Source organism: Hyperolius riggenbachi, chromosome 7, assembly GCF_040937935.1.
Source record: "Hyperolius riggenbachi isolate aHypRig1 chromosome 7, aHypRig1.pri, whole genome shotgun sequence".
Taxonomy (NCBI): Eukaryota; Metazoa; Chordata; class Amphibia; order Anura; family Hyperoliidae; genus Hyperolius; species Hyperolius riggenbachi.
Genome location: NC_090652.1, coordinates 172,718,454 through 172,732,684, shown reverse-complemented (window position 1 = coordinate 172,732,684; position 14,231 = coordinate 172,718,454). Strand labels below are relative to the sequence as shown.

The 14,231-nt window shown below is 43.4% G+C and overlaps 1 protein-coding gene across 1 annotated transcript in view; it reads right to left on the bottom strand.

The window, feature by feature from the left end:
- The window catches only part of CARD11 (caspase recruitment domain family member 11), a 586,831-nt gene that overhangs the window by 63,170 nt on the left and 509,430 nt on the right, over positions 1 to 14,231 (bottom strand). Inside the window, exon 21 of the mRNA XM_068244905.1 lies at positions 11,043 to 11,222. Within this exon, the coding sequence (XP_068101006.1) occupies positions 11,043 to 11,222 (180 nt within the window). The remainder of the gene's footprint in view (positions 1 to 11,042; positions 11,223 to 14,231) is intronic.

Genomic DNA, 14,231 nt, shown 5'->3' with positions numbered 1-14,231 from the left:
CTAGGCTGCTCGATAGAAACAAGGAAAAAGATCCAGGAATAAAATAACTTTGCTTGGGGAAAAGTAATTAAGTACTTGGGGATTAAGCTGGGCGGTAACGTAGACAAAATATACGATCAAAATTATAAAAATCTAATGGAAGAGAGTAAAAAAAAACGAATTGGATGGGATCGGCCTTACTTTAATCCACTGGGCAGAATAGCAATAATAAAGATGTGTATTTTGCCCAAAATAATATTCCTTATGCAGTGTGTTCCGATTGCCCTCCCCAGCACATGGTTCAGGGGATGGAACAGACTCTTCCAGGATTTTATCTGGGCTAGATCATCTCGTAGAATTAGCTATAACATAATTGGTAGAGATAAAACAAGGGGTGGGATGTCGGCCCCAGATATTTTATCTTACTATAAGTGTATACATTTAACAAGAATAGTGGACTGGAAAATAGAACACTCTACGAGTTCAGGTAAAAAATTATGGACATTATTTGAAAAAAATGAACTAAATATGGATATGATATTTGCATGGCATCCTATGTATATTCACAGGTTATGGTGTACATCATCTCACCCCTTAATAAAGCCCACACTGAGAGTCCTATATAACCTAATGAAGGAATGGCTACCTGGGGGTGGTCTTTCCCTCCTGACATCCTTAAAGGATACCCGAACTGAAATGTAACATATTAAGATAGACATGTGTATGTACAGTGCCTAGCACACAAATAACTATGCTTTGTTCCTTTTTTTATTTCTCTGCCTGAAAGAGTTAAATATAAGGTATGCAAGTGGCTGACTCAGTCCTGACTCAGACAGGAAGTGACTACAGTTTGACCCTCACTGATAAGAAATTCCAACTATAAAACATTTCCAAGCAGAAAATGGCTTCTGAAAGCAAGAAAGAGGTAAAAAAGAGGAATTTCTTATCAGTGAGGGTCAAACTGTAGTCACTTCCTGTCTGAGTCAGGACTGAGTCAGCCACTTGCATACCTTATATTTAACTCTTTCAGGCAGAGAAAGAAAAAAAGGAACACAGCATAGTTATTTGTGTGCTAGGCACTGTACATACACATGTCTATCTCATTATGTCACATTTCAGTTCGGTATCCTTTAAGAGATAATCCAGGTTTTCCACCCGCATCCTCAGCATTGTGGTTCTCCAAGAATGGTGTAAATATTGATACCCGTTTAGTACATATTTATGGAAACAAAGCCCTGGGGATTACTGGTATGATGGGGGGACAAGGAAAGAATACACCCTGGTGGCTTACCCAAATAAAAAGTTATATGAACAAAAATACACCTATTAGGAGTGATTTGAATCTATTTGAGAAACTTCTCCTACTTAATAATAGACCACCTAAAATAATGTCACTATTATACAACTTCTTAAAAACCACTGACCAATGTGATCTCCCTCCGTACTGTAAAAAATGGGAGACTATAATAAATACACCCCTGGGTGAGAAATGGCCAGCTATTTGGTCTGCTATATGGGGTAGCCCGGATTATTCATTCACTAATTTTTGTAATGGTACTGTGTTATATCCTTTTTTTTTTTTTTTTTTTCTTCTCAAACAATGATGCAAACAGTACCTGACATATAAGGCTTTTGCCTTAAGACAATCAGGATATAACCCGGTGGGGATAGCTGAGTTTGAAGAAAGAAAAAAAAGAAAAAAGAAACAGCTGGTGGCAGTGTCCGGCGCCATGTATCGCCACGTATGGACAGCCAGCCAACATGCCCTTCAACGTCAGCTGCTGATGCCACCATAGTGCCCACACCCCAGGATGGCTCAGCAGTGTGGACATTTTTTAGTGTGTATGCCAAAGATCAGAGCAATGCCATCTGTACTCTCTGCCGCCACCACAAATTGAGCCGTGGAAAGGCCAACACCCACGGAGGGACAACTGCCTTACGAAGGCACATGCAGAAAAGGCACAAACTGCAATGGGAAGACCACCTGAGGAAAAGCAGCACACAAAAGCAAAGCCACCTTCATTCTCCTCTTCCTCCTTCAAGTGCATCATCTTCAGCCGCTTTCTCCCTTGCACCTTCACAATCACAGCCACCCTCCTCCACTCCGCCTCTCACCTTGAGCAGTTCCTGCTCCTCTGCCCACAGCAGCAGCCAGGTGTCCGTGAGGGAAATCTTTGAGCAGAAGAAGCCAATGTCTGCCAGTCACCCCCTTGCCCGGCGTCTGACAGCTGGCTTGGCGGAACTGTTAGCTCGCCAGCTGTTACCATACCAGCTGGTGGACTCTGAGGCCTTCCGAAAATGTGTGGCCATTGGGACACCACGGTGGAAGATACCAGGCCGCAATTATTTCTCCAAAAAGGCGATACCCAAACTGTACCATGAAGTTGAGAGGCAAGTGGTGTCATATCTGGCACACAGCATTGGGTCAAGGGTCCATCTGACCACGGATGCCTGGTCTGCCAAGCACGGTCAGGGCAGGTACATTACTTACACAGCCCATTGGGTCAACCTGGTGACCGCTGGCAAGCAGGGAGTACGTGGCAGTGCAGCGGACTTAATGACATCTCCACGGCTTGCAGGCAGGCCTGCTGCCACCTCCTCTCCTCCTGCTACATCCTCTTCGCTGTCGTCGTCCTCCTCCTCCTTGGCTGAGTGGCAGTTCAACTCTACTGGTGCTGCGATCTCCTCTCCAGCTACACAGCCCCAGCTCCCCAGGGCCTATGCTGCATGCCAGGTACAACAGTGTCACACCATCTTAGACATGTCTTGCCTCAAAGTGGAGAGTCACACTGGAGCAGCTCTCCTGGCTGCTCTTAACAAACAGGTGGATCAGTGAGTGACCCCGCACCAACTGGAGATCGGCAACGTGGTGTGTGACAATGGCAGCAATCTAATTTCGGCTTTGAATTTGGGAAAGTTGGCACATGTTCCCTGCATGGCACATGTGCTGAATCTCATAATTCAGAGATTTGTGTCTAAGTACCCAGGCTTACAGGACATCCTAAAGCAGTCCAAGAAGGTGTGTGGGCATTTCAGGTGGTCTTACACGGCCATGGCACGCTTTGCCGATAATCACGGAGAAACAACTTGCCGGTGAGACGCTTGATTTGTGATAGCCCGTCTCACTGGAATTCGACCCTCCTGATGTGTGACCGCCTGCTACAATAGGTGAAAGCCGTCAAACAGAATCTGTACAACTACACTGGACACTGATGCGAAATGCCTGCAGGCTCATGTGGCCATTTGAGGAGGTGACAAATCTGGTGAGTCGCAGTGAAGGCGCCATCAGCGACTTGATCCCATATGCCTTCTTAGTGGAGCGTGCCGTGCGTAGAGTGGTGGATCAAGCTGTGGAGGAGCTTGAACAGGAACAGGAACAGGAGGAAAGCATAGTTGCCAGCTTGTTCTGCAAGTGCTGCATCCTTTCTGCCTTCTGGTGATTTGGAAACATCTCCGCCACTTTGTGCCTATATCTAGGGTCTAGTAGCGTGGCCACCCAGTACAGCTCAGCTGCAGATGATTCCTCAACACCTGCGGCAGCACAGAGGGGGGAGGAGGAGGAGGAAGAGTCATGTGGGGAAGAGGAGTCGGATGATGAGGAAGGTGTTGTTTTGGAGGATGAGGATGAGGCGGAAGAACAACCACAGCAGGTGTCGCAGGGGGCTCGTGCTGCTCAACTTTCCCGTGGTATTGTTCGTGGCTGACTTAACTGACATCACTGAGGAAGAGCAAGAGGAGATGGATAGTACGTCTGCATCCAACTTTGTGCAGATGTCTTCTTTTATGCTTTCCAGCCTGTTGAGAGACCCCCGTATAAAAAACTCAAAGGGAATGAGCTGTACTGGGTGGCCACGCTACTAGACCCTAGATATAGGCACAAAGTGGCGGAGATGTTTCCAAATCACCAGAAGGCAGAAAGGATGCAGCACTTGCAGAACAAGCTGGCAACTATGCTTTACAATGTGTTTAAGGGTGATGTCACAGCACAACGGAATAAAAGGTACCACTGCCAGTAATCCTTCTCCCATGTCCACGCAGGCAAGGAAAGGACGCTCCAGCAATCTCATGGTGATGTCGGACATGCGGACATTCTTTAGTCCGCCTCGCCTTAGCGCTTCTGGATCCACCCTACACCAACGCCTCGACCGGCAGGTAGCCGACTACCTGGCCTTAAAGGACTCACGAGGTGACATGTGACATTATGAGATAGGCATGGGTATGTACAGTGCCAGGCACACAAATAACTAGGCTGTGTTCCTTTTTTTCTTTCTCTGCCTGAAAAAGTTAAAAATCAGGTATGTAAGTGGCAGTTCCTGTCCGGGTCGGGACCGGGTCGGACTCTAGTGTAACCCTCCCTGATGAGGAATTGCAGCTATAGTTACATAGTTACATAGTTATTTTGGTTGAAAAAAGACATACGTCCATCGAGTTCAACCAGTATAAAGTACAACTCCAGCCCGTCCCCCACATACCCCTGTTGATCCAGAGGAAGGCGAAAAAACCCCCACAAGGCATGGTCCAATTAGCCCCAAAAGGGAAAAATTCCTCCCTGACTCCAGATGGCAATCAGATAAAATCCCTGGATCAACATCATTAGGCATAACCTAGTAATTGTAGCCATGGATGTCTTTCAACGCAAGGAAAGCATCTAAGCCCCCTTTAAATGCAGGTATAGAGTTTGCCATAACGACTTCCTGTGGCAATGCATTCCACATCTTAATCACTCTTACTGTAAAGAACCCTTTCCTAAATAAATGGCTAAAACGTTTTTCCTCCATGCGCAGATCATGTCCTCTAGTCCTTTGAGAAGGCCTAGGGACAAAAAGCTCATCCGCCAAGCTATTATATTGCCCTCTGATGTATTTATACATGTTAATTAGATCTCCTCTAAGGCGTCTTTTCTCTAGACTAAATAAACCCAGTTTATCTAACCTTTCTTGGTAAGCGAGACCTTCCATCCCACGTATCAATTTTGTAGCTCGGCTCTGCACCTGCTCTAAAACTGCAATATCTTTTTTGTAATGTGGTGCCCAGAACTGAATTCCATATTCCAGATGTGGCCTTACTAGAGAGTTAAACAGGGGCAATATTATGCTAGCATCTCGAGTTCTTATTTGCCTTTTAATGCATCCCAAAATTTTGTTCGCTTTAGCTGCAGCGGCTTGGCATTGAGTACGATTATTTAACTTGTTGTCGATGAGTACTCCTATAAAACACTTTTGTGGCAGTAAATGGTTTCTAAGAGCAGGAAAGAGTTAAAAAATGTCAATAGTTCATATATTTTAGCACTGGCATACTTCAATTCATGTTTCATTGAGAAAAGGCCATGAAACAGTAAAAGCTTAAAAAGTTGATTGAAATATAAAATAAAACTGTGGGATAACTATAACAGTCATTTTTAGAAGGAGGAGGACAGATACAATTGTTTATCTCAGGTTTTTTTTCCGCCTCGGATGTCCTTTAAGTGTGGATGTAGACACAGTGAGCAGCGATGAACCCTTGGACTACTGGGTGCGCAGGCTTGACCTGTGTCCAGAGCTGTCACAATTTGCCATCCAACTTCTGTCTTGCCCTGCCTCAAGCGTCCTGTCAGAAAGGACCTTCAGCGCATCTGGAGGCATTGTCACTGAGGAGAGAAGTCGCCTAAGTCAAAAAAGTGTCCAGTACCTCACCTTTATCAAAATGAATGAGGCATGGATCCCGGAGGCCTACTGCCCGCCCGAAGACTAAGTCAGTCCCCGCACACAGCCGTGTGACTGCCTGCCCCTTGACTAAGTCGCTCCCCACACAGCATCTGTGACTGCAGGCCGCTTGACTGCCTTCTCCACCACCACCAACAGGGTCCAGGACTCCAGGCGGATTCCTGAATTTTTGGCCGCTATAATAATTTTTCTAGTGCATGTACATGCCTGCCTAATTTTTCTGGCTGCACTGCAGCTGCAACAACAAAACAAAAGGCATGTACACGTGTCAATTCCCCTTCATGATCGTTACCTTGCCGTGGTGAAGGAGCTTACGTATCACAATGAAGACCATATGTACACAAAGGAAATTGTATGAATCCTGTCCCTGTTTGTAGGCCTCAATGAGGGCCTCTTGTTTCACAAGCAGGGATTTGCTTATTTACAATCAATAGAACTTGTGCTTATAGTCATCAATTATTTCTAGCATCCTGCAAATACATTGGGAGTCTATTGTATACACATTACAAGGGTCTTTGCTGATCCTCCCCCATACATATATCCTGAGGTGTAGCTATCTTGCAAGTGCACTTCCTATAGACAAATAAATGCCCTTAGTTGCTTTACTAGAAGTGTAACCGACTAATGCACATCAGATAATAATTGGTACATCTAGACACTCAAGATGGCTTGTAAAGAAACTCGTGTTGCAGCCATTCATTGGTGTTCCTTAAGGTGTATTATCCCCATAGGGGATATAGATGTGTGTTTGCCTTCACAGAAGGTAGCTGGGTACTAATATATAGTTCAAAGAAAGGTGCATAGGTGAGACATAGATAGTGTAACAATAGGGTGCCACTCAACGATCGTTTCACCCCAATCTGGGGCGTCGTCAGAGCTCTGACTTGGGCTGTATTGCTGGGAAAATTGTTGCTGCTTGGTGGGGGGATTTATCTGTTGTAAATGCTGTAAATAACTGTGTACTATATACTCCTGACGACGCCCCAGATTGGGGTGAAACGATTGTTGAGTGGCACCCTATTGTTACACTATCTATGTCTCACCTATGGACATTTCATTGAACTATATACTAGTACCCAGCTACCTTCTGTGAAGGCAAACACACATCTATATCCCCTATGGGGTTAATGCACCTTAAGGAACACCAATGAATGGCTGCAACACGAGTTTCTTTACAAGCCATCTTGAGTGTCTAGGTGTACCAATTATTATCTGATGTGCATTAGTCGGTTACACTTCTAGTAAAGCAACTAAGGGCATTTATTTGTCTATAGGAAGTGCACTTGCAAGATAGCTACACCTCAGGATATATGTATGGGGGAGGATCAGCAAAAACCCTTGTAATGTGTATACAATAGACTCCCAATGTATTTGCTGGATGCTAGAAATAATTGATGACTATAAGCACAAGTTCTATTGATTGTAAATAAGCAAATCCCTGCTTGTGAAACAAGAGGCCCTCATTGAGGCCTACAAACAGGGACAGGATTCATACAATTTCCTTTGTGTACATGTGGTCAGGCTTCATAGCAAAGTGTGATATTTATTTATTCACCAGTACAATCTATTTTCGGTAGTGAAACACGTATCACAATGAAGCAATGACCGACGGCTAAATGAGTGTCTCGGGGGGTGGCACACCAAAGATAATAAGTACACTGTAGGGTGAGATTACACTCGGCACTCAAAGGTATATCTTCTGAGGGAAAAGGGGGATCAGTCCGCACTTGTATCGGTTACAGTAAGAGGTGGAGTGGTCACCTTCATCTCCAGCACCCCAATCTATCAAGGTTTGACAAAACTATTGTTGTATGGCAGATGTGACGTATCAATTGTATGATGGCAATATACTTGCATAGCAACAAGAGGCAATAAAGCATTTAAAGTGACAGTGCCCGGTCTGTCTCAATGTACAGAAACCAAAGATAATAAGGTTGTTGCTTGATTGTGGACATACCAAATTCGATCAGCTGGGCAGTCACTGTTGTTCTGTCATTGAGCTACCTCAGCCTGGCGACCATATGGGCTTGAAAACCGCTATCGCCTGCACTCTCACCATGGTGTGCACCAGTCCAGCACGGCCGTCACAACACAAACAGCTGTTTGCGGTGCGTTACACAGTGAGTTTGGTCTGTCAGTGTGAAGCAGTATTCTAATTACACTCCCTGATTGATGTATACACATGCAAGATGTTTTAAAGCACTTTAGGTCTCCAATTTAGCATGCAATGTGATTTCTGCCGTTAAAACGCTGTTTTGCGTCAAATCCTGATTTTTCCCCGGGACTTTTGGCATGTATCCCACTCCCCCATGCAAAAACTCAGATGTTAGACCCCTTGAAACATCTTTTCCATCACTTTTGTGGCCAGCATAAATGTTTCTAGTTTTCAAAGTTTGCCTATCCATTGAAGTCTATTGCAGTTCGCATGTTCGCGAATATTTGCGAAGGTTCGCGAATGCGGTTCGCGAACTGAAAATCGGAGGTTCGGGCCATCTCTAATGTTGTGGTAACTTTCCAAGTTTAGTATTAAAAATACCCTGGAAGGAGTAAGGGGCTATCAGAATTCTATCAAGCTCAGTTATTGTTACATACGACGCATCTCCCAATCAGTCCCTAACATGTCTGAAGATTGCTGCCAGATTATAGAGGCGAATGTCTGGGAGGTTAAGGCCTAATTGGGTGACTGGGGCTTTTAGTTTAAAAAGAGCAATCCGAGGATTGGTAGAGGCCCATATAAATTTTGAAAACGCACTTTCTAGCCATTGAATGTCTTTGTGTTTAATAGGAATAGGTAAAGTTTGGATAGGTTAAAGTAGTCTGGCAAAGCTCATCATTTTTATGAGGTGAACCCTGCCCATTAAAGAAATTGGCAGCGTCTCCCAAGTTTGCAATTCTTTAAAAATATTTTTGATGTCTGGAGAGAAATTCAAACCATACAACTGAGCAACATCCCTCGGTATCTTAATACCCAGGTAAGTTATAAAAGATGATGCTTGTTTAATTTGGTGGATAGTAGACCTCAAGGTGGGCCTTTTATTATTGAGAAATAAGTTCACTTTTTTGATAATTTATGGACAGTCCTGAAAGTGTACCAAAGGTATTGATATGAGGAATGACCTTTGGCAAGTCTCTGTCAGGATTTTCCACATATAACATAATATCATCCACAAATAAGGATGTGTAGAGAACCCGGGGGCCCACCCGAAGTCCCTCGAAAATCTTCGAAAGAACAAGGGTACGAGACAGAGGCTCCAGGGCTAGATTAAAAAGCAATGGAGACAAAAGACAGCTCTGTCTCGTGCCCCTCCTCAGGGAAAAGGTGGGACCCAGGGCTCCAGGAATAGACACTCGAGCAATAGGGTTTGCATACATCAATCCCACATATGTAAGAAAATTGCCCTCAGAGCCAAATGATTTTAATACAGAAAATAACCAAGACCATTCAATGCCATTAAAGGCCTTCCCGGCTTCAAGGGCCAAGAAGTCCTCCCTGATTGTATTGTTTTAAGTACAGCATCCTCATTGTATTGTTGGTGCTATATTAATAAAAAAAATGTAATAATAAATATGCATATGCACTCTTCTGGCTCATTTCAATCGAACAGAATGTGACTCCTGATGTGCAAAAACATTGCAGCTGCATTGTAGCCACTGCAGAGTACTAAGCAATGTGCAGTTTGTTTACTTGGTAAATCAGGCTCCTAATGTCTGGTCATTCAATATAAAGGCAACATTTAGGGTAATGCCTCTTTTAGTACAAAGGTAAAAGGTACAACGGTTGCATTTAGAACTATTTTAGTAATAATCCAAACATTTGTATAGCACTGTTCTCCTGCTGGACTCAAAGCGCTCAAGAGCTGAAGCCACTAAAGGTGCACTCAAGGGGTCACCCTGCAGTGTTATGAAGTCTTGCCCAAGGACTTCTTACTGAATAGGTAATGACCATAGCCAGGATTCGAACGCTGGACTCCCATGTTAAAGGCAGAACACTTAACCAGTACACTATTCAGCCACTAGCCACTATTTTAGTGAGACAGCACTTCCCTTCACCTAAGCCACACATGTCAAAGTGGCCCGCAGCCAAATCTGGTCTGGTTTTTCTCCTTTGGATTATGCTTGGTCCACTCCAGACCACCAAGGAAACATATTTGAGATGAAGCCCTAGATCACCAGGTAAGCTGTAAGGGAGAGGGAGGGGAAAAGCAATCCACATCATGGAACTGTATAGAGGAGGGTGTTACTAGACACCAGGGAACTGTTAAGTGGCACGAAATGGGAACACTTTACAATGGGGAACTGTTTAGAGGTGGGAGGGGGACCACTGGTCACAAGGAAACTGTATAGGAGAGGGAAGGGGGGGGGCCACTAGACACCTGGTAACAGTATAGAGGAGGGAGGGGCCACTAGACTACAGGAAACTGTGTAGGGGAGGGAGAACTAGGCACCAGAGAAGTGTTAAGGAGAGGAAGGGGGCCACTATACACCAGGGACCTTATAAGGGATGGAGGTGGCCACTAGACATTGAGGTTAGCCCGCAACTTGGTCCTAGTATTCAATTTAAGCCCACTTTGTATTTGAGTTTGACACCCCTGCCCTAGGCTCATCACAGCTGCCTTTACTGCTATGGCTGCTTACTTGGTGCAGCTGTTGCCTATGCTGAAAGAAAATGCATGTGATTACCTAAAAGTTATAGAATGTATTTGAACTTCGTACAAAATAAACTTTGTTTATCCCCCATTGGTTTATTTTTTAATTTACCAAGAACCACCTAAACCCTATGAGGAGGAGTAATTTCTGAGGTTATGATATGATATTGTCAACAATAACAGCCTTTTTACAACTACAGTATGTGTTTTCTGGGGGAGGGGCACAAATGCTACCTAATTCTGATATCTGGGTGGGGCTGCTATGTGGGGAAGGAGGGGGGGTTAAAAGGCTACCCAATACTTATATGTGCAAGTGTGTGGCAGAAAGGCTACCTAAAAACACTATCTGGGGAGCAAAAAGCTACTAATTTTGGTATCTGGGGTGTATATGGCTATTTAATGCTGGTATCTAAACTGTATATGCCTACCTACTTATAATTATATCTGAGGGCGCATGGCGACTTAATTCTGTTATCTGGAGAGAGGCAGTTCTGTCCATCCTCACTTTATAAATAAGATGAAGTAGCAACATTATTGTAAAGTGTGATATTTTGAAATATATATTTTTGACATATATCACAGCTTTAGAATTCGGCCCAACTTGTTGTTAATGTCAGTATCTAATCACAAAAATATAGCTAGCCCTTCAAACAATTAGGAATACATTATTCACTTTTATTATATTTATTGAACCTTGTTTAGAATTGTTATTTACCTGGTTTACACATACTGACGTCCAGAACACCCAGAGTGTTTATTAGCTTTTGAATGATGGGTTTTGCCACTGTGCAGGGTGCAAAAAGAACTGGTCTCCTTTTCTCAATACGGATAGGATGAACCAAACTGTAAGGTACTAACTTGAGATTTTTTTTTATGTCATTTTCAGGATCCAAATCTAGAACAATAATGTGATAATAAAGGTTAATAAGGATTTAACAGTCATGACAAAGATAGCTGCAAGTGTATATTGATCTGTACTAAAAACCTTTAAAGAGGAACTCCAGTGAAAATAATGTAATAAAAAAGTGATTCATTTTTACAATAATTATGTATAAATGATTTAGTCAGTGTTTTCCCATTGTAAAATCTTTCCTCTCTCTGATTAACATTCTGACATTTATCACATGGTGACATTTCTCCTGCGGCAGGTGATCTCAGTGGAAGTAGCTGCTGCTTGCTTTTTTGGCAGTTGGACCCAGCTGTAAACAGTTGTTATTTCCCACAATGCAATGAGGTTCACAGACAGGAAACTGTCAGGACCATGGTCCGGACATCCCACTGTGGGAGGGGTTTCACCACAATATCAGCCATACAGAGCCCCAGTGCCGTCCGGGAACGCATGCTGCACGCAGATTTTGCAAAAACGCGCGGCTGTCCCATTCACTTTTCAGTGATGGGATCAGCCACGCAACGAATACAAACGCGGATGGCGTGCGTTCGCATGCGTTGCGTTCCGCATGCGTGGCCGTCCACGTTTTGTAATGTGAACCGGCCCTAAGACAAGGTCAGAGGCTTAGTTCAGAGTACTGTTGGTCAGTACTGGTAAGGCCGTTTAAAGAGAAACCGTAACCAAAAATTGAACTTCATCCTAATCAGTAGCTAATGCCCCCTTTCCCATGAGAAATCTATTCCTTTTCTCAAACGGATCATCAGGGGGCTCTGTATGGCTGATTTTGTGGTGAAACTCCTCCCACAGAGTGATGTCAGCACCTCACAGCTCTGAGGTCCTGACAGCACACTGTGGGAGCCTTGTTGCATTGTAGTAAATGACAGCTGTTTCCAACTGCCAAAAATGCAAGCAGCATCTCCTTCCAGTGACATCACCTGCCAGCAGTAAAAATGTCACCATGTGATAAATAGCAAATACTTAATAGAGTACTCGGGGGATTTCTGTGGGATATGTGTTCCCTGAACAGGGTTAGGCCCCTAGCGCACTAAAACATAACTTTTATTAGTTCTATTAAAATCAGATATATCAAAGGTACAGCATTTATAAAACAAAAAACAGCTGCGTTGGTGTTTGACACTATTGTGTCACATATGTATCATATCACTGGGATGGATCACTTTCAGGCGAATAAAGATTGTACATCTATGTGCATGTGTCGTGGAGAGGAAAGGGATCTCCTCTCCAGCACCTATGCACAGCTAGTACATGCACAAATAGGACCTGTTGATCACACCCTCTTGCACCAAACACAGGTCTAACGGACAGTAGGGGATCACACCATGCAAACAGTGTGCAAAATTACAAATAACTCGACATGTTTCGGCTAATGTCGAGTTATTTGTAATTTTGTACACTGTTTGCATGGTGTGATGCCCTACTGTCCGTTAGACCTGTGTTTGGTGCAAGAGGGTGTGATCAGCAAGTCCTATTTGTGCATGTACTAGCTGTGCATAGGTGCTGGAGAGGAGATCCCTTTCCTCTCCACGACACATGCACATAGATGTACAATCTTTATCTGCCTGAAAGTGATCCATCCCAGTGATATGATACATATGTGACACAATAGTGTAAAACACCAACGCAGCTGTTCTTTGTTTTATAAATGCTGTACCTTTAATATACCTGATTTTAATAGAACTAATAAAAGTTATGTTTTAGTGCGTAGGGGCCTAACCCTGTTCAGGGAACATGTATCCTACCTTGAGATAAATGTCAGAATGTAAATAAGGAAGAGGAAAAATTTTACAATGAGCAAACACTGACTAAATCATTTATACATAATTATGTTAAAAATTAAGCACTTTTTTATTATTTTCACTGGAGTTCCTTTTTAACTCCTTAAGCACACCCTTCTTTGCCTCTCTCATCACAAAACAACTTTTTCACCATACTGTTTGTTGCATTTTCTCAAAAGTGTGCCTTTTTAATGATGAAATGCCTAATTGCTTCATATCATGTGAAGGAACTATTGATTCCACTGAACAAATATTATTTATTAGGATATGTGTATGTAAGTGAGTGTTTTGGGGTGCAAAATGCACCCATTTACAAAAGGAGTTGGGAGGGGATCGAAAATCCAAATGTAGCTTTACTTTCCTGGGGTTTATTCCACCCCTTAGAAATCATTTGTGTCCCTCGCCGCAGCTCCGTCTTCTCCTGGGTCCTGCTGGCAGCCTCCGAAGTATTGGCGGCCTGACTGAGTCACTGTGTTCTGCGCATGCATGGGTGTGCACTCACCCTGCGCGCAATCCCGACCACGTCACCAGGAGTGGAGTGTGGCTGCAGGCCGTAGTATTTGAAGTAGGGTAAGGGTAGTATTTTTTTAAGGGTAAAACAAACAAATTTACCAAAATGAGGAATTTACTATGTTGACTGACATAACTACTGCATTGCACAAGTCAATATCTCTTTACGTCTCCTGATCATGTTCATCTCTTTCCTCACAGCAATGTCCCATTCCATCTGACTTGCACATGAATCTGACAACCAACTACATCTAAAGCCCTATCTACACAATACGATTCTTTGTGCAATTCGATTACGATTCTATTTTAGATTCGATTAAATCCGACATTTCCGATCGGGATTCGATTCAATTCGATTTGCCATTGTTTTGCAATGGAAAATTGAATTGAATCGAATCCCGATCAGACATGTTGGATTTAATCGAATTGAAAATAGAATCGTAATCGAATCGTACAAAGGTGGGATTTGTGTATGTTCAGAACATCAACGGCAACGTTATTTGATTAACCTGCCAGAACAGATCAAAACCTGTGTTCCAAAACGGTGCATTACCATTTATATAGACTAAACGTATAGCCCCCCCAATCTCTTTTTCTATCCTATCTTTTATTTGGATCCAATGGCTGATGCAGCGGGATACAAGCGAATGCAATTGCCTGATCTGGTAAACTTGTGTGAAGAAAGAGGCATTGTGACTTATCATAAAAC